Raw genomic sequence first — 26,414 nt, 5'->3', positions numbered from 1 at the left:
TTGAATGTTCAGTCTACCTCATACCTCGTTTGTGGTTAAACTGACAGTTTAATTAGGAAATGGTTATGAAGTAAAGATGGCAGTGAAAGGCGGCGCACGAATTTTTCTCCTCGCAATTTTGTGTATTTTCTTGTTAAAATCATGTAACGGAGCCGCGACAGACATTGAATTAGATGCGAAAGCACAGTTGTTGCATAGACTCGATAGTTTGAATCTTCTATTATACACATTTCTATTGATATTAACTGTTTTAACAATATGGACATTTAAGCATCGTCGACTTAGGTTCCTCCATGAAACTGGTCTAGCTGTCATTTATGGTAAGTCGTCTGCTATAGTCAGTATTTACGTATTACAATTATTAATTGTATTGTGTTGCGCAATGTTCAATTTTGTTTCTCACACATAGATATACACGAGTCCTTTGTCATTTGGTTACTGCATATAGTTATGTATATATACGCGTGTTAAATACTTTTACGTTTTAAACCTTATACTGTACAATATAATAGGAAAATTAAATACGATGCTCCTTTTAAATGTATTTTGTAAACAAGGATATTGCTGAATATTTAAATACATTTATGTCATATAAAAATATTTATATAGTTTTAGATCATTTTAATAGGATATCTTATTTTGATTGTTTTTATTTTGCAGCCATTTGTTCTTCAAAATGTATTTTTTTAGAGTATTTATTACGATAATAAATTTAAAAAGCGTAGAAAAAGTAAAATTTGTGTATTAGCGATTTGAAATATCAATGAGTAATACTCATTAAAAATTGTTATTTTAATCGTTTGTACTTGTACCAGTTACATTCATGTGTATACCATAAGAAAATTATATAAGATTAATTCCAGTTATGCAAATATGAGTACTTCTATGAATACAAATATTAAGTTGGCCTTCTGAATAAAATATAAAAACTTGTGAACATATTTCAGGATTAATTATAGGAGCAATAATTCGTTATGGCTTCACAACAAGTAGTACCATTCTTCACATGCCTGTTGTGCAAGACAACAGTAGTAAATATAATCAATCCGTTCCTCCGGATACGTTATGGTTACGTTTCCCAGAAGATAAAGGAGGCGGCGATATTAAGAATAAAACATTTGCTTATTCATTTAGAGGAGAGATTTATAAGCAAGATAATGAAATTGATCTCAAGGTATAATACTTTAACAAAGTTATTTATAAACTATGTATACAACTTGCGTGCAATTTGAGTTCATATAATTAAATTATTACAGGCCACCTTTGATCCTGAAATATTTTTCAACATCATTTTACCACCAATTATTTTCCATGCTGGTTATAGCTTGAAACGCGTAAGTAATGTTACCATATGTTAACTTGTTCATTGTTTCTACCTGTGATGTTTACTTACAAGAAATGCACAATCTAATTAACTTTGCAATTTTTTATTTCAGAAATACTTCTTTAGAAATTTGGGAGCAATTCTTATGTATGCTTTAATTGGAACAACAATATCAGCATTTGTTATAGGGTATGTCCTATTTGTTTGAACAAGTGTATCTAACTAAGTAAACATATATTTACTGGACTAAATAACAAGTTTATTTTCATCTTTTAGAGCTTTTGTATTCGTTATTTCTTATCATAAATATGCGTTCATAGGTCATTTAGATTGTCGTTATCTCTTATTTTTCTCATAGTCTGTAAAGACAAAGAAAAATTCCATATGTAACACAATGAAATACCTCTTTTAATCATATATTTCACTTGTATGTGTATTATACATTATCTTTTTTCAGAGCATTGATGTATGCGTTTGTACAATTAATTCCGCATCTTTCTGCTTCGTTCACGTTTCTGGATACTTTATATTTCGGCGCATTGATATCTCCTACAGATCCGCTGACGATAATTTCAATATTTAACGATTTACACGTGGATGTAAATCTGTATGCATTGGTATTTGGGGAAAGCGTATTGAATGATGCAGTGGCAATTGTACTTAGTGGGTATGTATACAAAAAGATATTGAATCTTTTTAAGTAACCTTATTAAAGTTTAAACATGTTTACAAACATTTTATTACAGTTCAATACAGAATTATGCGGAACGTTATCAGTCAGGTTCAGGCGGATTTGAAACTGTAGCATTTTTCCAAGCATTTGGTGATTTTGTTGGAATATTCAGTCTTTCTTTATTTATTGGCGCTACGATGGGCTGTATCACTGCTTTATTAACTAAATTTACTAGAGTTAGAGATTTTCCTCTATTGGAATCAGCATTGTTTGTTTTAATGTCTTACAGCACTTTCTTAATTGCCGAAGCATCCGATCTTACAGGTAAACCATATTCTGACTCTGTATTACTTATAAGTGCTACAAAGATTGTATTAAATTTACATAATGTTCTTCCTAGTAACATAATTATTATTTTAAACAATGATTCATACACAGGTGTGGTTGCGGTCTTATTTTGTGGTATATGTCAAGCACATTACACATATAATAATTTAAGTCCAGATTCTCGTCAACGGACAAAACAGCTGTTCGAGCTTTTGAACTTTTTAGCTGAGAATTTTATATTCAGTTACATCGGTGTTTCAATGTTTACTTTCCCAAAACACCATTTCGATCCAGGATTTATTTTTGCAGGATTCGTATCCTTGAGTTCTCAAATTATTTTTTAATCCGATGGCATATGATAGAAACAAGATCCTTAACTCCCTCCTTACAGCTCTGTGCGTTACTAGGTCGTGCAGCAAACGTATATCCATTATCCTTTGTATTAAACTTGGCTCGAAAGCCGAAGATATCGTTAAATTATCAGCACATGTTATTTTTCGCTGGATTACGTGGAGCTATGAGTTTTGCTTTAGCCATCAGAAATACTGTGTCAGATGCGCGACAAGCTATGTTGACAACGACGAGTTTAATTGTAATTTTAACAGTGATTTTCCAAGGTGGTGGAACAACTCAGTTTTTGAGTTGGTTTAATATACCGTGAGTTCAAACGAATTTTCTTATAAGTATTTTTACATACACGATTATTCACTCTAATGATATTTGAACTGGTCATGTTTCAGAGTCGGAGTGGACGAAGAAATAGAAGGATTATCGCATAATGGAATGCGAAGTGTAAGTACCATATTTTTATTAAAAATATTAAATTCGAATTACAAGCACCAGTCCCAGTAAAGTAATATGAGATTGTGTTTGCACTAACGTATTTGTGTGCTAGATCTAATACAACAAGAGTAATATTTAGCGATAGCCATTTTAAAAAGAACATAGTCATCGAAATGTAGTTCAGCTTGTGTATTGCTAATATATTTCATTTAAAGGAACGCAATTTTTTATTAGTTTTTTGTAAATCTTCGAATTTCTTCTCAGTGCGTACATGTCTAGCTATGTTGCTTATTAACATGAAATGGAATATTAATTATTGTTATTACTATGTATATCAAAGAAGGAATCAGTGATTCCTGCAAGGGAAATTAAGACAATCACCGAAAGCAAAATTTTAATAAGATTATTTTCCTTTAAAGCATTCTATAGATAAAGTTAATCCTTAATATCAGAAAGCATCTCTAAAGAATTCAAACGTGCTTCACTGTTGTTTTTTTTCCAAACTGTTCATTCATGATACATAAGCAATGATTAAATTTACATAAAATGATCTCTATATAGAGCATAACAATGTTTTCTTTCTAAGATTTCTAAAGTAAGAGTAATTACGCATGAATGCTTGAAGTCAGATTGTTTTCACACTGCTATTTTCATCTACTTATTATATCCAGGTGTTTGAAGTACTATGATCTGCACTTTCAGTGTCATAAATCATGGTTAAAAATTTCTGAAATTTTAATTTCTTTATTCATTAACTTGTGTGAAAGGACTACACTCATTAATGTTGTTTCTTACAGTTATATTATACTTAAGTAATATTGGGTTACCGATGCACTAGAACTACTAAAATTATAGCTTGCACTAGAATTTAACTTTCTGATAAATTCCAGCATGTCTGTTACAGTATAACAAAAATTTTAAGAATGCTTTATTAATCCTAAATAAGTGCGCTTGATAATTAATATAGAAAATATTGGAATTTAACTTGCTAATTTTAATAGTCTGGTGGCGAAGGTGGCTTTGGAGAACTGGACATGCATAGGGAGCGAAGTCCTCCGGTATGTTTTCACATTAATTCAAGAATTGAGTTATGCCATTTATATGGTCACAAACAATTTGTATATTTCATATATATTAACAACGATAAGTTTCGTCTATCTAGACTGATTTAATCCTATGGATTTTACAGCACATATTTCATCCTTTCTTACGTAATTATGTAGAATATAAATTATTGGTTTTGTACATTATAAATAGTATTATACGAGTTGCTTTCTGTCATTAATAGATGTACAAAGTGACGGAATTTAAAATGGGGATGCAATAAAAATTATCTTATTAAAATGTTTGCAATGACCATTAATTCTCGTCGCATACTATCAATCGTAACAAATGATGCATTGTTTGCCGAGAATAATAAGATAATATGCACAAAAACAAGCATCTATGATATTATTAAACTGATAAAACACATTAAAATCACAAATACATAAACGTCTTCAATTAATACAAACTAATTATCATTGTTTAATACAAAGTTTACTTTTAACCGTTATACGGTGTATTATTTTCTTTTGGAAGTTTTATGAAAATATTATTTAGTTATTTGTTTAGTTGCTAGAATTAACTTGTTATAAACTTTTTAAATTGCGAAACTAATAATTTTACAAAAGCTTATATTTATTTTTAGCTACATTCACTTGTACAAGATGAATTAATTGCATCATATAATACATTGCTACAATTTTTGGCAACACATTAAAATTATAATTTCATTTTTATTAAGTAAGAATTTAAACTTCATATCATTTAAATTTGCTAACAGCATGTGCTTAAATATTTCCTTTTGTATACTTTTTGTTATCCATTCTGTATGTTGATGATTAGTAGTATACGAAATATTTATATACATTAACAAAACATATCCAAACAGAATTAACAGGGAAACACCAATGTAACAATGAACGATCAAGCATGTTCGTTAATACCTTATAATAACACCGAACAATTTTGTTATATAAAAACTTTGGCCAACTTCGATATTTTATTAAATTGCTGCATACACACTGTGATCTTCAAATTAATTTCTTGTAATTTAAATTTAGTTATTTAAATGTTGTACTAAAAATCTGTTTTTAAATGTGTAATTTTTTAACTGTCTTTGATAAATATAATTGTATCCTTAATTACGTTTCAAGAAAATATCATGATCATACAGGATGGATAATCAATATATCCTTCACGTTTCACAGTATAATTCTATGCAGGATGGATCATTACCAGCCAGTGGCGCAAAACCTAATGAAAAAGCATTACTTGCCAGAATCTGGGGTGATTTCGATACTCGCTACATGAAACCACTTTTAACTCACTCCAGGCCTACATTATTAGAAACACTACCAGTGTGTTGCGGCCCTCTAGCTAGAATTCTTACTACGACGCAACAAATGACACAGGTATTAATTATAATTTTCAACAAGAAAACAAGATTTCAACTGTTTTAAGAAAATTGTTAGGTATTGTATGTCAATTTTCGTTACATTCTAGGACGAAGCTATTAGAAAAGCAGACTCAGATTCGGACTTTTGTCTCGAAGATCGTGAAATGGAGCGACGAAGGACGAGTGTTCAACCGGTGAGTTTTCATCAACCTAATCTCAATTATACTATTAATCCGTGCTATCAGCCTAACAACACAGATGCCACTAATCCAGATGAACCTTATGTAATTCTTAATTTACACAAAAGATAGAAGTAATGAATTTAAATTAATATATTTAAATTTTTTACTAAACTGATCCATATACGAGAAAGTATTTTGTACATTAGTGCAAACGAATTTATCATTTGTACTTAATTTTCCTGTAATTATATTTTAAACACTATTTAAAAAATTATCTATTTGTTATACTATTTACATATAAACATTCTTGAAAACACTTGTACAACATAGTCTTTCCATTTTATATGAAAGTATCGTTTCAATGTTTAGTATAACGCTTATATTTCTATTCAGTGTCTTCAGCTTTCTACGAACAACAATAGCAGTTACATGAGTCTCACAAAATCTATGCTTTCCTATCTTGGCGGATAATTGCTTATGCTAAATTCTTTCATATAAAATGTGTTGAATATGCATGAAAAAATTCATTTTTCTTCACTGTAGAAAGGCGGTGATACACACGCGAATGATTAAATAGCGTACATAATTGCAGTTACAAAATGTTTTTATGTACAGTAAGTATACATATTGATTACCAATTAAATCCAGTTTTGTTAGTATAACAGAAAATTATTGTGTATCGCTGTTTATCATAATTAGGTTTTATGGGTTATTAACAACACTAACAATATTTCTACACTGACAAAAAATCAGTTAGTTGTAAAATATATGCTGAAGTTGAAACGCCATTGTATAGGCATGAATCTACATATAGTCTTCTTACTAAAGTTATTTTACAGTTACAGTAAATGTATGCAACCATTCTAGTCATTAATGACCTGTAATAAACACATGAAGAATTAACGACTTAGAATTGATTAAAAATCAATATGTGTAATACTACAGTGTAACACTTCCTCATCCATGTAACTTAGATTAGTTTGATATAAAAAAAATCATTTTACTTCTAGTTTCTGCATCTAATTTCTCTTAATTTGAAAATTATGTTTAATGTCTACTGATCCAGCTATACTGTTAAATGTTAAAAGGATATTTCTATTAATTTAACTTAAGCATCGAGAACTTGTGTTTTTGTACATCTTTTTCTTTATCAATTTAAAGTAATTTCTCTAGTCTACATTTGATCGCGCTCTTACCGATTTTTTTTTAGAGAAAAAGAAATGATGATTATGATGATGATGATGATGATGATGATGATGATATTGATGATGAGGAGGAGGAGGATGATGATGATGAAGACCTAAGAATCATTGGAATGGAAGGATTTATCCCGTTACGAACATTGTAACGGGACAGAAGCCGTTAAATATATATAGTATTTTGGGAAGATTATTTTTAAAGACTTTGTAATACATCCGTGGGGTAGGAAAAACGATTAAAAATAATTACTTCGTGTACATTAAAATTTTTTTTAATAATACTTTCACTTTTTTACGTTAATATTAAATAAGATCTAGATTATTAGCTAACATTTCCTTCCTTTTGTACAAGTCAAGGAATGTTAACAAAACATTCTTAAAAAATGCATTAAGTGTATTTTTTGAAATGTTAGCAATAAGGTAAAAAAGAGAGAAATGATATTGGTGCAAAAGATATTTATTTATTATCTCTGCACTCGAAACTTGTTGGCGTGACAGTATGGTGTATATTAGCATGAATGCAAATTATGGAAGTCAAATGATGTATAGTACATGAACAGCAAATTTCCAGATTATGTACATATTGTAATTTATTTAAAACTAGAATAAATATAAAAAAAAAGGTCTGATAAAATTCTGATCTACGTTAAAAGTACATTGAAATTGCCATATTTATTAAAAACTGTGTAATTGAACATTAAACATAATTTTCAGTATTTAACGAATCTCATAAACTTTCATACTTCAGTAATATCAAAAGAGTAATGTTATTAAAAGGTTTAGGGAGTAGACATTACCCCGTACAATTTCTTTAGTTTCCTTTTACGTTACCCGCATTTCATCTATTGTATACATATATGTATACGGTGATTCATAGAAGTATTCATACTCCTTTAACTGCTGACCTCGAACCTATGTAATTTATTGTTAAGGTAAAATGTTATGGAATGCTTGTTGATAAATGCGTATACTGTAAAGTATTGACCTAAACAGATACTAATTATTACTTGAAACCTTAATTAATTCAGTCTATATTGTTATCAATAAGAATCCTATAACATTTATCCTAAAAAGATATCAACAGACCGAAATTAGTAGTTGAGGAGCATGAATACTTGTGGGATTCACTGTAACTGTATTGGCAAAGGATTTAGTTCAGATCTGTCGTATACTGAATGCTGTTGCATGAGAAACCAAATCACTTTTCAGATATTAATTTTTACATCAAGAATGCTGTTTAAAAATTGCCGCTTGCACACTACTTATGCTAGTAATAACAAATTATTTTTACAGACAAAATAATTGTTTACATCTGCTTTCCTTACATTATTTCGAAATATCTCTCGCATTTATTCCTGCTTAACTTTTCCCACCTAATTATTGAGGTATTTTTTACATAACACTGCAACTGGCTTAAAGTACACAGCATTGTATTTAAGTCTTGATTATCATTATATTTTACTATTTATTTAAAAAATGTAAAAAATATATAATATAAAGATATAATAAACATAGTTCTATTAATGTTCGATTTTTTTTCGAACTCATACATAATGCGTTATTGTGCAATCGGCAAGTAATATACTCTGCTAGTGATAAACTTTTAACAATTATGTTTGTACAGTTATAATAGAATGGTTTTAGTTCCGTATAATTTTTTTTTATTGTAGTATTATGTTTTTCTGTACTTATTTTTATAATTTATTTTACGTTTGTATTGCTTACTTCTATTTGGTTCCTCCACAGACACATATAAGGAGCTCTCCAAACAGAACACATTTATAAAAGTGAATATAACTAACATAGTTCATTACATAATAGTGAGTTGTATACATTTTTGAGGATCTGGTTGCAATTATGTTTTTTAAGTGTTAACAATTGTTCTCTCTATTTATAATATGCCATAAACATTTATATCGTTTAGTAATATCTTGTTAATTGACATAAATCCTAAATAAGAATGTAATTTTATTACGGGATAAGTTGTAATTTCTTAAAATGATACAAGATGTATATGCGTGCTTTTTGCTATATTGTAATCAATACCTCAAGTAATATTTAGTGAGAAAATTATGACCTAGGTACGTGCATATGCAATCTTCATGTCGAACCATATTACCATTGTATTATAGTTTCTATAAATGTTGATTATATTTTTCTGGTATTTGTTTTCTTTGGAAAATATTGTTCAATATTTCGGACAAGAAAAGACATTGACAACAAAAAGTTGCATGTAAGTATTGTCATACAGAAAACGAATAACACGGAGAAGACAAAGTAAGATTTGTCTTTCGTAACTTTTAAAATTGAATTCTATTTTCTGAGTTGAAATGGCATGTGTAATAAACGAATTAGTCGATTACGGACAATTTAGATAGTCGAAAGTTGCAAGAAAAGAAGGACAATGTAAATTACAATCCTTCTCCCTGTTTAGTAGACTATTTATTTCTGATCATGATACTTTTATAAAAACAAATTTTATTCCAAATACTTGTTTAGTTCTATACATGTTATATGTAATTTTTTTAAGAATGATTTTAATTAGAAATTCTAAACTGCCATTCTAATAATTGCATTTGGTGTACCACCAAATAATACAAGTAAGAATATAAGAGATGGATTCTTGATGTGTTTAATACTTTGTGGGGCAGCTGGGAACTGTGATGGGAGAAGTTAGTCCGGGACCACTACCACTGCACACACGCGTCGCCTTGCCAGGTTTGGTCGGCAGACATTTATAAAGACTAATTTATATTGGTAAATAAACTTACCTTGCTAAATATGTAATACTGTATGTCCAACTGATAAATGTATTTATTTAAAAGGCTCATGATCTGTGCAGATTATTATAACTAATATAATATTATCTATCGTAAATAGAATTTGAAAAATATCCAGTATCAGCTGCCTTTATTGTTAACATAAATCATTTTTTAATCACTATGAAAGTAAATTAACGATCATTATATTGTTTCTCTATAAAATATTAGTATCGAAATTAATATAACTCGCGTTACTTTCACTTTATGATTGATATAGTTCTACAAACTTTACTATTTATTTGAAAATGATTTATTACTCTTTTAAACTAGAAAAATGTCTAAATTTTTAAATAAATAGTTTGTATGTGCGTGCGTGTGCGTATGTGTGTGTACCATGTTGAAATGTATATTACATTTATTGGTTGTACTAAATAATGATAATCTTGAATTTGATGAAGTTTGAGCAAAAAAAAATGCTTATTGATGAATGAAATTTTTTTATTTTTAGTTGATATATAATTTACTATTCAGTGAAGATTCTAACTTGTAATTATTATTAGAGGAAAAATTGATCTTAAAATGCTATTGGATCAGATACAGTAATGTGATACCAACCTACATCTCCTAAGTATGCATTGTTCATTCGAATATAATAATTGATAAACACAATAAAGTATAATATCAGATGGTTAAGGAATTAGACATTTTGTCAAAAAAAAAAAAAAAAAAAACGCTATATTTATAAACAATTCTTACATTAACACAGTGACAATAAATTGATATCCTTGAGGCTACATTTCCGTATGTTAAAAATGTTAACTTTTCTAATACATATTAATAGTAAAAGTTATGATATGATTTCATATTATTATATTTGGATGTATCATGCAATAGTTTGATAAGAATGGACAGTTACAGTTGTAATACAATTATTTGGACATAGAACTTAATTTGTTGTTCAGCAAATTGATTTTGCTGGCATATACAGTTGCATTTGCATTCAAGGTGCAGGACACTAAGTGTATGATGATACGAAGATACATCCTTATTATATTATAGTTTGTATTTATATAGGTGTTTTTAAAATATGGAAAGTGTGCATAATTGGTAAGCAAGTCTGGTCGGTTAAAACGAAGCAGTATACTTGAAAAATTTCAACACGCGGCAAGTAAGACTAGTGCCAAAGCTTATATAGTTTAAAAAGATACGAAATAAATAATGATCACTTTTACGAAAATCATTAAAAGCGAAAGTTTAATATGTTTTAAATACATGACACAGTTTTAAAAACTACTAAGAAGTGCACATTACAAGCTATAATTATTATAAAAACTAAATAAAATAATATTGTTTGCAAAAATGTAATTTAATTATTTTTGAGAAGTACATAATATTGTCACTGATGGCAATATTCAATAAATTTATCGAATTGTTAGATGTTCATTAATAATTTCTTCTACAATGCTATTTAATGTACATAATGTGTGTACAAGTGTATTTAATTATGATTTATCATCATCAAGATTTAAGCTACTGAATATAAATCTACTGGACATAAAAATGGTTGATAAAGATACACGAATTCTTACTTTAGATGTTGGCTGTGACTGTTTAAAAAAAAACATTGAAGCATGTAGTTTACATCCTAGAAATGAATATTCAAAATGCAGCATATTAAGAAACTGTACCTACAACGTATGTATTATGCTATTCTTTTTACATTACATGTATTTACTTAGTAAATTATTTTAATTGATTTATAATATTGCATACAAACTGGATTTTAGCACGTAGCAATTAAAATGCCCTTTTCTATATATTTGTGAATTGAACAATATGTAATAATTATGATTGTATGTATACATATATCGAATACTGATGTTGTGATACTATGTACTACACTTTACAGTGTTTAATAAAGTCTTTACAAGAATGAATTAGAATTAAGTTAAATTTCATTGATTACCAACTCTGCAACTTTAACTACTTTACAACTCCAGAATGTAAAAACTACAGTCTCATACAATATGAAATATTCAAAATATATTTAAACATTTGCATTATACCATCACCATTATATTATCTAATTACTTGGTCTCTTACAATCTTTCTCATGTCATCAGTAACATGAAACATTGATCCATGTCCAGGAATGATAAAGTCTGCTAAATTTATTACATAAACTCTCATTTCTGATTGTGTCTTTTGTAATTCCAAGGTTCCTACATCCTTCCAGATTGATGGATCTAAGATGTCCTCTTCTTTTTCAAACAAATCTCCTATACAATTTATGAGACTATGTATAGATTAATTTATGTAAGACATTTAAAGTGTTAATGTATTTGTAAGAGAAAGACCTGTAATAGCAAAGGTAGTAGATCTTCCAGAAACTATAGTTTCAACCAATACTGTAACATCATCCGATGTATGACCAGGAGTAGCTATGACTTTAACTTCTGGACAAAGTTTATATTCCTCTGTATTTAGAATAATTATAATTTTTATCTATTATGTAATAAAAGCTGATCATAACTGTTAACATATGTAGAGAGTTCTACCGTTTTTTAAATCTGTTTCAAAAAACAGTTCACCACGATGAACACAGGTTCCAACTATGTGTTCTGCATTTGTAAAAAGATTGTTGTTCCCTATATGATCTGCATGGCTGTGACTACAAACGACGTAATCAATTTCATCAGGTGTAATATCATGTCGAGTGAGTGCTGAAACAAAATAATTGAATATTTTTTAAAGAAATTTCAAACATTATCAAAACGATACCTTGTATTATTTTCTCGCGATCCCAAGCTGTCATGGTATCAACAATAATATTTTTCGATGCTTTTATTAATGTACAAGAACAATTTGCTTTCATTGTTCCGTCTGTAAATTTTGTGGAATATCCATCAAATAACACGATAACTTCGCACATTATTCAAACTTGAAGTTAAAAGAAAAGAAGTTGAAGAGATTGAAGATTACAGTTTAATTGTTTATATTTTTTTTATTGCGCAATGTATATGTTATATTTTGTATTGATTAAATTAAATCTGTTTGACTTGTCATCAAACAATTGTGTCAAAAAGTTTTGAAACCGGGAGTTTCATGTGAGAGGTTATATTTTTCGTAATTATACATCAGATCGAAATATTTTTATTTTATAATTGTGCGTAATAGTGAAGACGTTTAAAATGAAACTGGTAATTACTTTTTCATTGTTATAAGAGTTCATCATATATATACATAATTTATTTGATTATATAGGTTATTCTTAATAATTTATTTAATTATAACCACATGTTACTTAAATATTTGTTAGCTTTCGTTATTATTTCGTGTTTACAGTAATCATAGTGTAAAAGTAATTCTTCGTGTTTCTAGTATTGTTTATCGAGTGAACCAACAAAGCCATGTCTGGTTTTGAGTTTCAAGGGAATTACTCTGATGTTAGATTGCGGTTTAAACATGCAATCCATATTACATTTTATGCCAATGCCCTTGGTTCCTAGCGCTAAATTTAATTCTTTGCCATCTTGGCTTCCACGCGATAATCATCAAGATTGGCAAATAGAAGGGGTTTGTATATTTACGTATCTTAATTTAGATGTAAATGAAACTGCATGTTTTATTTGTTACGTTACATTTTTAGGAATTAAAAGAATGTTGTGGCAGAGTATTTGTTGATTCTACTCCTGAATTTTCTCCACCTCTGGAAAAAATAATAGACTTCTCAGAAATTGATGCTATTTTAATATCGAATTATACCTGTATGTTAGCTCTGCCATTCATAACGGAAGACACTGGTTTTAAAGGCATTATTTATGCCACGGAACCAACGTTACAAATTGGGCGTTTCTTTATGGAAGAATTAGTAGAATTTATTGAACAGACACCCAGAGCAACATTAGCTAAACATTGGAAGGAGATGTTACATGTTTTACCTCCTCCATTAGCTGATGCTCTTAAACCAAAATCGTGGAAGCACATATATTCATTGTCAGCAGTTAATACAGCTTTATCATATATCCAAACAGTTGGCTATGATCAGAAACTGGTGAATTGATATAATAAAACTATTGCTTAGTAGTAGTTATATAGTTGATAGTTATATACTTAGATAATCATTGGTTCATTACAGGATATATATGGTGCATTAACCGTTACTCCTATAAGCTCTGGGTATTGTTTAGGTAGTAGTAATTGGTTGATTTCTTGTGACCATGAAAAAGTTGCATTCGTGAGCGGATCTTCAACATTGACAACTCATCCGCGACCTATGGAGCAAGCTACCTTGAAACATGCTAATATGTTGATATTAACAGGTTTAACTCAAACACCTACTGCTAATCCAGATACTATGCTTGGGGAGCTTTGTATGACCGTCGGTACGTGTAAAAATTACGCTATGTATCAGAAACTTAATGCTTACATAAAAATTCAATTTTTCAGCAATGACACTTAGATCAGGTGGATGTGTTTTAATACCATGTTATCCATCTGGTGTTGTGTACGATTTATTCGAATGCCTTAGTACTCATTTGGATAAATCAGGTTTCTCGCAAGTTCCTTTGTTTTTCATATCACCAGTTGCCGAATCTTCTTTAGCATATTCGAATATTTTAGCTGAATGGTACGTTTCGAAATGTTAGCTAGCTTAACAAGTATCCAAATTGTTTATGCTAATTTTATTTTAGGCTGTCGACAAATAAACAAAATAAGGTGTACCTTCCAGAGGAACCATTTCCTCATGCCTTTCTTGTAAAAAATGCTAGATTAAAACACTTTACATCCACATATGCGGAAGGTTTTAGTTCCGATTATAGACAACCCTGTGTTGTATTTTGTGGTCATCCCAGTCTTAGATTTGGTGATGCAGTCCATTTCGTTCAGATGTGGGGTAATAATCCACAACATACCATAATTTTTACAGGTACATCAACTACGCATATTCTTGTCTAACGAAGAAACACAACTTATGTTATATAGTGTTTCGTATTATTACAGAACCAGATTTTCCGTATTTGGATGCTTTAGCACCATTCCAACCATTAGCTATGAAGGCAGTACATTGCCCAATTGACACATCTCTCAATTTCACTCAAGCTAATAAATTAATTAGAGATTTAAAACCAGAACATTTAGTTATACCTGAATGTTATACGCAACCGCCGTTAACAGCACCGCATAGGACAGATCTTGTAATAGACCCTGTAGGAGTAAGTTTTACTTTATATCAGTATCAAGATATCTTTATGCAGATATTATCTTAATACTTTGTGTGTATGTTTAAGGAAAAAGCTCTAATCACTTTTAAACGAGGCGAAGTTATAAAATTGCCTCTGAAAAGGAAGAAGGGGCGCGTATTTATTGAACCAGAATTAGCTGGGAATATAATTCCAAATGAAGTACGACCTGGTCTAAGTCTTGCTTCTGTTACTGGTGAATTAGAAGTTAAGGATAACGTATATACGATAAAGGTACGCGTTATTAAAATGAAAGTGGAATAAATGTGAACTCCTAGAGTTTTTATTAATTAAATCTCATTTTCAGAGTATCGAAGACAGACCTACAGGAAAACGAAAGACCTCTTCCGGTTCACCTGCGCCAATCAAAGAAGAGGTTCTTAAAGAAAGGAAACACGAATACGGTAATTTGGACCCACAGGAATTACTTCAAAAGCTTAATCAAGAAGGCATTCAAGGGGCCAAGTTACAGCACAGTCCAACTTCTACCAGTATTCACTTGGTATGACACATGTTTCTTAAATAAATATAGAAATTATATTGAATTTATAACATTTTCATCCATCGTTTATACTTGCAGCAAGATGAAGATACTTTGATTCAAATAGGGGACAATTCAACGCACATTTTTTGCAACGGCGATCAAAAGATTAGAAGACGATTGAGGACTATTATAATGCAGTGCCTCAAGAGATTTTAACGTAGTAAGTCGACAATATTAAATTATCACTATTTTATACAATTTCAATTTTATTATAATTTATTTTTTTACATATTTGGAATATTTGTTCGTTTAATACAGAGAAAAATGATAATCCTAAGTACTTTTGATTAGCAATAAGCAACATTCATTTCAGAAATTGTACATAACCTTGTCTTGTACATACACAGGCATTGCATTGTATATATCTACAAATACGCACTATATAAATGTGGCAGTATTAAATCCATTTCATTCATTACATCGATGCTAAAAGATACTTAAATAATATCATTATCTTTTCGAATGAAATAAAGATATCATAAAATAATGTATCTACCTCGAATGAAAACATATAACTTAGATATATATCATTGAGACTGAAAATATATTATTTTAAAAAAAAAATTTCTTATACTGTTATATTATAACACAATCTTTCATTATATGTTGTATAATATATACATATTTTATATTATTCAGTATTGGGAATAATACAAAGAACAAGTGCTCTACACTGTAAAATTATTTCTTAATACCTAACATAAGCTTAATGGAGTTAAGGTTATATTAGTCTCTATGCCCTAAAGATACGATCTCTAAAATGACTGCGTTTTTATTTTTGCTGCATTCTGAATGGGTATGCATATATATTATATGTACTACAAGTTAATATTACCTACTTTTCTAGTGACTAATTGAAAAATAATGAACTTGTTCTTACAGATAAATAAATGTTATTGACAATTTATATTTGTAATTAATGTTACTTTATAAAATGTACAAAAAGTATTTGTAATTTGAAACGCATGCATGTTTTTTAAGTGTTTTATTTCTTTTTTTTTACATTAAAAAAAAATGTGCTAATTTGCAGGGGAAACGTTATCAAAATTTCAGGCACAAAAGTATATTCTAACTTTCATTTGTTTCATACCTACTGTTGATTGTTGAGTATATTTCATTATACGTTCTTTTAATTCATCATTTCTCTTATCTCCATTACGAGTTCATCACATTTATTATCGGGTTTTATAACGTTAGTTTTTGGATAAATACCTTGTTTATACTTGCATTCAGAGTGCAGCATATTTAAACCTAATTACCAGTAGCAATGCCAAGTGCTAGACCGGCTATAAAGGAAGCGACGAAAAAATGGAACTCTGTAGGTTTGAATGTCTTTTCACCAGTAACAGAATGATACCAACGACGAGTACGAGATTCTCCATTTTTCAATAACTGTTCGGCTTTATCTAACTTTTTATCGACATATCTCTCGACCTGAAACAGTAAGTTCTGTTACTAAAATCGATTATTTATTTCTAAAATATGGAAATATATAAACATCGCATACAAATTTACACAAAGGATGTATACGCCAATTCTTGATATAAATCAAATATTGATCGTATTTTACATAATAAGAATAAAAAAAAAAGAAATTCTAAACACTTTGTTTATTGCAAAATCAACTTAAACTTTCTATTCACAATACGTCCATTATCATTTTCCATTCCCATATCTTTTTTTTTTAGTCGTATCAATGCATAAATTTGCATAAATGTACGCAATTGACAACTGAATGCATATGCATGTCTTTTGTTAAAAGCATTAAAATTTTAATAGCATATACATAACATACAGTACCATAAATATTTTTATCACATATAAACTTACACATTAAAAGACTAAAATAAAAATGTTTCTCTATATTTAAATAATCTTATTAATTTAACTGATAAATTATATTTTTGGTTATCCATGCCATTGAGAATAAAAATTATAGCTAACATACAATGTTAATATAAAAAGTACTCAATATACATTATTCTCGCGCAGTTTTGTGAGATATTAAGCACTTTTTTATTTAGGACGCTAAACCAATAATGAAGCCACCAATGAAACTTGTTGCCACAAACGAATTATTTCGGCACCAAAGCCCTACCTGTGAAGTATATGAGTATTTTATTTACAGATATTTATATAATAATACCATTAGTATATATATAGAAAATATAGTAATATACACTTGCCTTATCTATGAGTTTTGGTCCTTCACCAGTAACTTTTTCCTCCACCTTATCTGTGATCTTCTCAGCTTTTTTCTGAATTTTATCCCAGTTGATTTTTATGTAACCTTGATGTGCTGCTATTTGTAATATTATAATACCACCACCAACTGCAAATGCAGCCATTTTCCCAACTTTCATTGTCACAAAGCCAGTTACCCTATATAGAATATTTATACAAAGTTGAAATGAATTATTAAAATATAATATATCCCTCTTTTAACATCTATTAACAACTTTGCCAAATACAAGTTGACATATGTATATTTGTAACAAATAGATTCGAAAGAAGAATACAAATCAATACCACTAATGATGGATAAAATCAATAAACTGGATATTATCTCATAAGTGGTATCTATGAGAAAAATAACATCTAGAATTAATTCAGTCAAAGACACTGTGGCAGTTAAAATATTAAAGACATTAAGAGGTTTTCAAGTAATTCTAATATACATATATACAATGCGTACCATCCTGATGTTGTGCCAATAATAATCTGTTTGGTAGCAGATGTCTTGCTCACATCTCCCAGAATTTTGTCTATTATACCCTTTGCCTCCTTTGAAATATCAATTTCACTTTCTTCTTTGTTTGCATCGTCTTTGCTTTTTTTAGATACAGCAGGATTCATTTTGAAACTGAAAGCAACAAATTACTATTTCTGGATTTTCATTAGAAACTGACAATTATTCATGTTAGTCTACAGATATTTTTCAAATTTTCAAGCCTTTACATTTTTACATATTATTCTTTCCCACAAATAGCCCTGCAAATGATACAATAAAGGAAACACTATTCTCACGTCTTTAAATAACAAAGCATTAGTAAGTCATACTTGGACTATTCGTCGGAACGAAAATATATCGATGATTGCATTGCCAAGAATTCGCAATAATATATGTTCCGTTATAAGAAATCTAATGTTTCAGAATCGACTGTTTGCATTCCCTCTCAAAGTATGTAGTACAGTCAAAACATAAGAATAATGCATTCCGAAATACGGTGAAAAAAAAAACAAAAAGAAGTAGAAGTCTACCGTTTGAAAAATTTTGTTGCTCCTGACTTGAGGGTTTTCTTATGCAGTTTGGGCATGATTCAATTCAGGTGTAATACCGAAATTATATAATATCTCATGGTGGTTAATATTTACACGTATAAAGCTCACCTAATCGTTAAATCACCTTCGATTTTTATGAAACTAACGACTTTGTGCGAATAAACCAATATGACAGATCAAAACCTCCGGCAATCTCCGGTACGTCGCAACGACTGTTCGCAATTTAAAGAACGTGAAGACGTTACGATAACCAAATTACTATATCACCGTTTCAAAGAAACAACTATTATTGCTATTATTAGTTTCAACTCGAACGAGTACGTATAAATAAATACACGTGATTGCATTGGTCCAGCTCTGATCAAAGTAAAATATAATAAGTCCAACGCGTAATGGGTCCAAGTATGCAAAAATTTGAAAAACAGAAATTGCTGTGAAAATGAGAAAGATACATTGCTAGCGAGGATTACAATATCAATGAGTTTATTTAAACAAACTTGATAAATATGCCCTAGAAGGAACGAGAGATACAAGTTTTAGATACATTGATTGCGAGGACCATCTATATCTAGGGATACAACGCGTAATGGGTGAAAGCATGCAAAAAATCGAAAGACAGAAATATCGGGATAAAAATAAAAAGGTGTAGATAGATTGCTAGCGAGGATTACGATATCAATGACTTTATTTAAACAAACATGATAAATATGTCGTAAGAAGGAACGAGGGATACAAGTTTTCCCGCCATTTTAAGACGTTACCGGGACCGATGTTCTTTAGTACCGGAATTCCAAGTCGATGCGAGCCACGGTAATGGTCTTCCGTCGCGTGATTCGCCATCCTGGTTTAACCTGATCGCCGCTTTCAAAAACTAATCGTCCCGATGAGGTGACGGGGTGTTGAGGACGCGAATCGAAAGAACTCTCGGATTTTCGTGTAAAGCAGCCTGTTCCGCGCGTAAACATGTGTCCTTTCTGTTCTTAATGAGTATATTTACCGTGCGTGAAAATGGCCCAGGAGACTGACGATATCAACTTGACTCCTCAAGAATTACAGATACTATCGGAGTTAGACAGGTGATTTTGAAGTAAACAAAGTCTCCAGTAACAAAAATCCATGCCGATTTCTCGATCTTTCGCCCGTTCGTCGTGTTTTCCAAGTGTATTTTTTTTTTTTTAATATAACCTAAAAAGTTATTTGACAGAATAGGCGCGCAATTCGATCGGTTTAATAAGACGTGCGTGCAACCTACTGACATCCTTTTCATACGTCTGATCGTGTTACATTCGGTTAATATGTGTTATGGTCCCATCATTTTTACGTTTAACGATCATTTTTTTTTTATTTCAATGACGCGAGTTATCGCGCTGTAATTTATTGAACGAACACGAAATAAACATAGCTCATGTCTGATAACGTGTAGTTCACGTCAACTGTATTACGATTAACGTGTAATCGAATTTTAAAAGTAGTTTTCTTTTTGTGATTCTTTTTAGTTTTTACGTACAAAGCTTACTGACCATTGTGTCTTTTCTTTCGATTTGTATATAGTCGGCAGTTTGGATTTCTCAAATTAAATTCACCAGAGCAATCGAAGAAGAAAGCTTTAGTTGTTCGTGCAATTAAATATCTAGAAAGGATGTTGGTTCAAGCACAAGCTGAAAAACAACGTAGAAAAGCAGACAGTACAAAAATGAATCTCGACGAGTTAAAGGACGACGACGATGACAAAGGAATTAGTATAGATCCTAAAACATATTGTAAGCTGGGACATTTCCATTTACTTTTAGAAGATTATAGTAAAGGTAATTGATGATTTGTGCTATTAATTTTTTAATATCTTCCTTGTGTAACATTGACTCACATATTTCTTTTACTTTGATAGCTATGTCGGCGTATCAAAAATTTTATTCTCTCAAAGGGGACTATTGGAAAGATGCCTCCTTTCTGTATGGGCAAGGACTCGTTTATTACCATTTCAACGCTTTTCAATGGTAAGTGATTCAGATTGAATTGTTTAATATAATGGTAAATTGTTTCATAAAATTTTTGTTTCACTATTCTGCATACATAAACTTCCTGCTAGTTGCATAATATTTAATTCTAATATTTTCTACATTATTCTTACATTTGGGAGGGTGATAAGTAATTATACATGTTTTGTGCGAATACATTTTGCTCGATCGTTTTATTCGTCCTTCGATATTTTTATTTAGACAAGAATTTCGAGGATCTCTGTATCGAGACATAACCAATTTCGTAGTATTTTCTGATCGTGTACTTTGGGAAAACGAAAGCAAGACAGAGAGGATGAAAATGTCTCTACAGAAAAATGTAATCTCTCATGAGAGTTGTTCGCCTTGAAAAGGGGGCGTCGGCCCCGTGAACGGTGTACACATAGAGTTCATCGTTCTTATCCTGTATCCTCCACCTTTTTTAATTTCGCGCAAAATCCTGTTGGTAAAGACGCTTCGTCCTACGCTGTCGGTGAAGTAGAATATCGCTTGGGATCGGTAAAATAGATCGCGAGCGAGAGTGTTCTCGATCGAGATAGGCGTTAGTAACCGAATTGGGCGATAGATGTCCTCGATTTTTCCACATCGAAATAACGAAAAGTGCCTACGTGCCCAGCTGCAGTGGAGGTATGGCGGCTAGGAAAGACGAGGGGGAGGGGAATAATAGGCCAAATACGCATCTGTTTCAACGACCGAAATGGTAATTTAGATTTCCTACACAAACCTTGTGTCTATAACTGTGATAATAGGTTGCTTCGTTCGTAATATCCTGCAGCTCGGCAAATACGAATTACGGTCGCTTTTGTAAGCTTTTTCCTTTACATATCGGGATGATTAGGTACATATATTTCACATGTAGTGTTCGAATGCAAACGTGCCGACTAGAAATCGTTTATTATCAAACTACGTACGTGTTTGTATGTAATACTTCGGTATGGACGATGTTCACTTGAACAGATATTCGTGGGTCGAATTATTTCGGTGGCAATATCGATTATGACGCGCTGTGACCACCTTAATAAAACTGTTCAGGGAAATCTAATTTAAACTTAATCGACGCCAACGATACAGAAATGTGCTCAGATTTCGTCGCGTGATATTTAATTGACGCGAATACAGAAATCGGGACGTTTCCATTAATTCCCCATTAGATGACTTCGAAATAGCACCGCAAGGTTCGTCGCATCGCCGAATATCACTTGACGTGGTTACGTTCGTCATTCTCGATTAGCGTCGTGTGTCAGTGACCAGGTCAAACGTTCGATCGTCATATTCTAACAATATCTTCGCGTCGTGGGAATAAGGGACTCGTTAAAACTATAAAATCGCTCAATTTTTAATCGAATCGGTCCTAACCTATCAAATTAGGTAATGGAAATTTTTCTTTCGTACATTGTCTATCATTCGAACAGGAAGGGGGAGAGGGGTATCTTATCTTAAAAATCTTATCTTCTTTCATTTATTTTAAACAAAATTCGTTCAATGACGTTAGTTACATTTACCTCGATCCACGTTTGGGGTAAATACATGACAGATATTGTTACTGTTTGACTTGGACGTTTCCTGTCAGGCAATCCGCTTTGTAGACGGTCAGGAGTGGGAATATCGATTTCCTGTTCAACCCTCCTTAACTTGGATGGAGCAAGATTCCCATGGAACAAACCTCGCAGAAAAGTCCCTTCCGATCTTTCGGCATTCCACTCGACCACGATACCGCGTAATCGTTGTCAATTTCTTTGATTGACATCCCTGGCTGTTCCGCCTCGAAACGAATATTTCTCCGTATGTGTTGTTTATTGGATTGCGCGGAACTGAATATTCCATTCAATATCAACAATAGTAAATACTAGAGATCCCTACACTTCACGTGTATCGAAATACCCGGGTACACGGGTAATTAATGGGTTCGTGTTTTAATCCGTGTATTTTTAATGCACGGGTGCGCATACATGGAATTATACGGGTACGATATCCGATTATTTTTATACACAAACTTTTATGTAAAAAAGCTATTACTCTAAAATAATGATTCTTATTAATTTTGACAAAATTGATATTCAGTAAAATAAACAAATAAAAAAGTATATAAACATAAGAAGAATAAATAAAACAGAATTAATTGTTTAGTGTAGTTTGTAAAACTTTATTTACTAGTTAAAATAAATATTCAAGTCACGGCTAACAATAGATAATTCGATGTATATGGGTACACGTGTATTACGATGCACGTGTACGTACCTGGATATCCGTGTATTTAGATATCCGTTGTCAGCGTATTTCGATACCCGGGTACCTGTGCATTAAAAGTACCCGTGTTCTTAATCCATTAATACTCCGTACACGTGTTCCGTCTACCCGTGTATTTTAATACCCGTTCAAAACCGCGATCTCTAGTAAACACGTTTCCGAATTAATTGAATAATAACATAACAGTGATATCGCGCCCTATATCCACTATGATTTTGTAAAATAAGAACAGAACTGGTAGGGTGTGGGGATGGTCCATTGGAAACAGTGGTCGATTATCATTCCAAGGGCTCCGAGTTCGAATCCTCTCCCTTTCGAACGTTTTTTATCTGTAAATTTCGAACGCAAAAATTCTCTCTGCGTCTTGTTAAAGGCTTTCCCAAAAAGCTAGGGAATCTTTGTTAGATAATGCATTGTTACGAACATAAGAATGGTCATAGAATCGATCGTGGCGTTATTCCGAATTAAAGGACAATTATACATGGCGGTGACGTGGAAAGGTAGAAATTCTCCTTTCGTCTTTATCTTGATCGATAAACCGCAGACTTATTCGACGAATGAAATTGAATGGAAAATCTCTTTGCGGGATAGGATAGGATGCGAGAGGCGGTTACCTTGGATATATATGTATATTGCGTTACAAAGCGTTCGTTCAGGTGTGCTTAGGAAGTACGTAACAGCAATTACGTATTCGGCATAGGCCAATCGAACGAAACGCGACGCCTCTCTCACATGTCTTGCGTCTTTTCTGTCCCATCGATACCAATATGTATTCGTGCTCGCGGAAATCAAAAGCTTCTGTGATCCGAAGCTTTGCCTCGAGCGTCCCTTTTTCATCTCCCCTTTCAATAATATCACGAATATAAAGTATTATAACAAGCTTGCAATTGTTTCCATTGATCTCCAGAGCACGTACACGTATTGTACGAAACGAGATGTTTTTTTAATTCATTTTTAAATCGAACAGTTGCGTAAATTTTCGACCAAGCGCGAGCAGAATTTGTCGTTCATTTTACTTTCCGTGTTTCTCGCGTTTATTTTATTTATTTATTTTCCTTCCGTTCTTATACCGTATAAATGCAGCAGTAAATGAAACCGCGAAGTCGTAACAAGCAACCGAAGAAACTGGAACAGGTCGCTCGATACTGCTATACAGTTGGCAACCTTGCATTTCGTAGTAACACGACAGAAAAAATGAATTATTCAACTATATTCCCGTTGTTATTAAATCCTCATAATTGCTTCCACATTTCAATCAAGAAAATTGCAATCATTGTAATTGATACAATTATGGATATCTATCTATCTATCTATCTATTTATTTTTTTTTTTCAGTCCATTCAAAATTGAATTGTTTTTATCGATACTTATCCACATTTTTCTATCTTTCTATACCTTGAATTGTAACATACCCTCCCATAAGGGTCGCTTTCTGTCTCAGTGAAACACCCTCCTTAAGAGTCGCGACACCCCAGCTCGAAAAACACCGATTAGCATCGATCTCGCATCGCAACGCTTCGTTTTTCATCTTTTTAAAGTACGAATAATCATAAAACCGGGCGAAATTGTTATATTAATTGCGTTTGCGTGATAGGTTTGTTCATTGCAGCGTACGTGATCGCGATAATTATACGAGTAGAGCCACGGTTGGTCGATAACAGAAATTACAAAGAGAAAATGGTTCGGCGCACGCTACTCGCCGAAGTATCGACGGTGAAATGAATATTACCGTTTCTGTACCGTGAAGTTATTTCTTTGTTTCCCTCGCCGCATGAACGCGATAGGATCAATCGTATCGCGACTAGTGTCTGAACCCTGCCGGGATACGTTCCAATTGGATACGAAGTACGCGCTTTGAAAAAACAAAAGCAGCACTTGTAAGTGGAATCGAAGCTCGTCAGATTGCGATCGAACCTTATACGCGGGAAAATAACAGCGGCGCGCATAATTAAAAAATAAAAAAAAGAACATGCTCATACTTTGTACGATTATGTATTCGACGATATAGCCAATTTAAAAGATACTTTTGTCGAAGGAGGAAGAGCTACTTTTAATTAGTTTACCTTTTATGTTTCTTTGTTTGTATTTGTTTTTATTATGAACTTTTTACAAAGTTGTTGGCACATTTCCTGTTACATTATTTTCTTATCTTCTAATTTTCTTATAAATGTTATTTTCGCGCTTACGTTTTATAATACTTGTCGCCTATTAAAGCTATTTTCTAATACTACTTGTGTAACATTTTTCCCAAAGGCTTTATTTTATTTTTATATATATATATATTTTTATTTTTTTATATATATATATTATATATATATATATATATATATATATAAACTAAATTGTACTTACAGATTTGGTATTCTTGCATTTTTTTGTCCATTTTCCTATTTCTATCCTATATCATTTAGTACTATTTTATTTTATTTTATGCTTAATTATCATCACCCGTATTCTTCCTGTATTTTAACATTTCTTTTGTTTCCTACATTATCATATATTTGTATTTGGTTATCTCTTGTATTAATTTCATTAATACAATTTATAATATTGTGTTTGTACTCTTCAAGGAACTTTATGGTATTTTTAGAAACTTTTACGTTAATTTAACGAAGTAAAACGATGTCTTCTGTTGTCTCTAGTGTTCAAGCTAGATTCTAGTATCGTATCGTGGATTTAGAGCGTTCCTTGTTCGACGGTCCTTCGATTCGAAGGGAGTCTGCAACCAAACCCTTCCTCCGTGTCAGCGAACCTTTTTTCGCCAACTTTTCGCCCCTCCCCTCTCTGGCGTTGAATGGAGACGAATCTCCCTAAGGGTGATTCACGTGACGCGTGACTCGTCAGTTTGTAATCTCCTCGTACATGCACGGTTCGCGTATTGTCTATTGCAGTGATCGCCAACCTGTCTCTAGCGAGCAATTGGCAGCTCTCGGCATTGTAGCGAAGGTGTTTCGAACATCGTCTGCAAGCGGTGCGTAAACCAGATGCGCAGAAGTCGACGCTTCTCATCTGGTGTACTTATAACGTTGGATAATTTTCATGCCACCTGTTTCACAACCAAGCACTTTCGAGTGCACACGTTGCGACAGTTCCATTTAAAAATATTGGCTCCTTTTGTGTCATTCGTTACGTAAATTCGCTGAAAAATCAAAAAATTCGTACAGTGGCTGTTACAGTGTTCAAGGTTGGCGATCACTGGCCTATTGTGTCGGTGCCTGCAATATTTATAGCACCCACGGTATTATGCAGTCGTCGACTCTATACCCGCCACTGTTTTACTATATCGATCCTCTTATTTCGTATGCATTGGCGAACGGCAACAAACCCTAGAAGCTACTTTGTGTAAAATTGAAAGCACCGTTCTTTTCCTGTGTACGCTAGTTTCTTCGAGCA

At 31.7% G+C, this 26,414-nt stretch overlaps 5 protein-coding genes across 16 annotated transcripts in view; 3 read left to right on the top strand and 2 right to left on the bottom strand.

Moving 5' to 3' along the window:
- The first annotated feature begins 45 nt into the window (after positions 1 to 45).
- On the top strand, positions 46 to 10,394 carry LOC128876849 (sodium/hydrogen exchanger 7). 7 transcript variants are annotated; one of them, XM_054123588.1, is made up of 14 exons: positions 46 to 320; positions 948 to 1,174; positions 1,257 to 1,334; positions 1,437 to 1,513; positions 1,782 to 1,991; positions 2,071 to 2,321; positions 2,436 to 2,638; positions 2,716 to 2,981; positions 3,065 to 3,116; positions 4,109 to 4,165; positions 5,360 to 5,563; positions 5,655 to 5,741; positions 9,139 to 9,161; positions 9,580 to 10,394. In XM_054123588.1, the coding sequence occupies exons 1-14, from the start codon at positions 77 to 79 to the stop codon at positions 9,590 to 9,592; spliced, it is 1,992 nt and encodes a 663-aa protein (XP_053979563.1). In that variant the 5' UTR covers positions 46 to 76; the 3' UTR covers positions 9,593 to 10,394. The 7 variants fall into 7 exon arrangements, with proteins under 7 accessions (XP_053979563.1, XP_053979559.1, XP_053979562.1 ...); XM_054123584.1 differs by lacking the exon at positions 9,139 to 9,161; XM_054123587.1 differs by lacking the exons at positions 9,139 to 9,161; positions 9,580 to 10,394 and adding an exon at positions 8,675 to 9,092.
- Positions 5,858 to 12,629, bottom strand: LOC128876851 (metallo-beta-lactamase domain-containing protein 1). Of its 2 annotated transcripts, XM_054123592.1 has the most exons (5): positions 12,472 to 12,629; positions 12,249 to 12,413; positions 12,048 to 12,167; positions 11,794 to 11,969; positions 5,858 to 6,607 (listed from the first exon to the last, which is right to left on the bottom strand). In XM_054123592.1, the coding sequence occupies exons 1-5, from the start codon at positions 12,620 to 12,622 to the stop codon at positions 6,593 to 6,595; spliced, it is 627 nt and encodes a 208-aa protein (XP_053979567.1). In that variant the 5' UTR covers positions 12,623 to 12,629; the 3' UTR covers positions 5,858 to 6,592. The 2 variants fall into 2 exon arrangements, with proteins under 2 accessions (XP_053979567.1, XP_053979565.1); XM_054123590.1 differs by lacking the exon at positions 5,858 to 6,607 and having other exon boundaries at positions 10,395 to 11,969.
- Positions 12,630 to 12,749: 120 nt separating this feature from the next.
- LOC128876850 (integrator complex subunit 9) lies at positions 12,750 to 16,302 on the top strand. Its single transcript, XM_054123589.1, has 10 exons — positions 12,750 to 12,890; positions 13,072 to 13,266; positions 13,340 to 13,744; positions 13,829 to 14,075; positions 14,140 to 14,320; positions 14,385 to 14,620; positions 14,695 to 14,906; positions 14,982 to 15,167; positions 15,241 to 15,435; positions 15,514 to 16,302. The coding sequence occupies exons 1-10, from the start codon at positions 12,882 to 12,884 to the stop codon at positions 15,631 to 15,633; spliced, it is 1,986 nt and encodes a 661-aa protein (XP_053979564.1). The 5' UTR covers positions 12,750 to 12,881; the 3' UTR covers positions 15,634 to 16,302.
- A 145-nt stretch (positions 16,303 to 16,447) lies between these two features.
- Positions 16,448 to 19,025, bottom strand: LOC128876852 (FUN14 domain-containing protein 1). Of its 4 annotated transcripts, none has more exons than XM_054123594.1 (4): positions 18,868 to 19,025; positions 18,173 to 18,340; positions 17,664 to 17,859; positions 16,448 to 16,911 (listed from the first exon to the last, which is right to left on the bottom strand). In XM_054123594.1, the coding sequence occupies exons 2-4, from the start codon at positions 18,331 to 18,333 to the stop codon at positions 16,729 to 16,731; spliced, it is 540 nt and encodes a 179-aa protein (XP_053979569.1). In that variant the 5' UTR covers positions 18,334 to 18,340; positions 18,868 to 19,025; the 3' UTR covers positions 16,448 to 16,728. The 4 variants fall into 4 exon arrangements, with proteins under 4 accessions (XP_053979569.1, XP_053979570.1, XP_053979568.1 ...); XM_054123595.1 differs by having other exon boundaries at positions 18,173 to 18,357; positions 18,868 to 18,975; XM_054123593.1 differs by having other exon boundaries at positions 18,739 to 18,879.
- A 378-nt stretch (positions 19,026 to 19,403) lies between these two features.
- LOC128876846 (histone demethylase UTY) overlaps positions 19,404 to 26,414 on the top strand; it is a 102,438-nt gene continuing 95,427 nt past the window's right edge. Inside the window, exons 1-3 of one of the 2 annotated variants that reach the window (XM_054123569.1) lie at positions 19,404 to 19,835; positions 20,311 to 20,564; positions 20,645 to 20,753. In XM_054123569.1, the coding sequence (XP_053979544.1) occupies positions 19,768 to 19,835; positions 20,311 to 20,564; positions 20,645 to 20,753 (431 nt within the window). In that variant the 5' untranslated portion in view covers positions 19,404 to 19,767. Of the gene's footprint in view, positions 19,847 to 20,310; positions 20,565 to 20,644; positions 20,754 to 26,414 lie in introns of both variants that reach the window. The other variant, XM_054123570.1, reaches the window with a different exon arrangement.

Source organism: Hylaeus volcanicus, chromosome 5 (assembly GCF_026283585.1).
Source record: "Hylaeus volcanicus isolate JK05 chromosome 5, UHH_iyHylVolc1.0_haploid, whole genome shotgun sequence".
Classification (NCBI taxonomy): Eukaryota; Metazoa; Arthropoda; class Insecta; order Hymenoptera; family Colletidae; genus Hylaeus; species Hylaeus volcanicus.
Note: the sequence above shows the minus strand (reverse complement) of the source record. Positions and strands in the feature narration are given on the sequence as shown.

Bases quoted from the DNA above. Each gene is read 5' to 3' on its own strand.
- LOC128876849 (XM_054123582.1), top strand. From the start codon at position 77: ATGGCAGTGAAAGGCGGCGCACGAATTTTTCTCCTCGCAATTTTGTGT. The intron at 1,175-1,256 runs GTATAATACTTT...AAATTATTACAG, and splicing joins ATAATGAAATTGATCTCAAG to GCCACCTTTGATCCTGAAAT. The intron at 2,639-2,715 runs GTATCCTTGAGT...CCCTCCTTACAG, and splicing joins GATTTATTTTTGCAGGATTC to CTCTGTGCGTTACTAGGTCG.
- LOC128876851 (XM_054123590.1), bottom strand. From the start codon at position 12,622: ATGTGCGAAGTTATCGTGTTATTTGATGGATATTCCACAAAATTTACA. The intron at 12,414-12,471 runs GTATCGTTTTGA...ATTTTGTTTCAG, and splicing joins TCGCGAGAAAATAATACAAG to CACTCACTCGACATGATATT. The intron at 11,970-12,047 runs GTCTTTCTCTTA...TAAATTGTATAG, and splicing joins TACTACCTTTGCTATTACAG to GAGATTTGTTTGAAAAAGAA.
- LOC128876850 (XM_054123589.1), top strand. The intron at 14,321-14,384 runs GTACGTTTCGAA...ATTTTATTTTAG, and splicing joins TCGAATATTTTAGCTGAATG to GCTGTCGACAAATAAACAAA. The intron at 14,907-14,981 runs GTAAGTTTTACT...TGTATGTTTAAG, and splicing joins TTGTAATAGACCCTGTAGGA to GAAAAAGCTCTAATCACTTT.
- LOC128876852 (XM_054123593.1), bottom strand. From the start codon at position 18,794: ATGCCCAAACTGCATAAGAAAACCCTCAAGTCAGGAGCAACAAAATTT. The intron at 17,860-18,172 runs GTACGCATTGTA...TATTCTATATAG, and splicing joins ATTGGCACAACATCAGGATG to GGTAACTGGCTTTGTGACAA. The intron at 16,912-17,663 runs GCAAGTGTATAT...TTACTGTTTCAG, and splicing joins GACCAAAACTCATAGATAAG to GTCGAGAGATATGTCGATAA.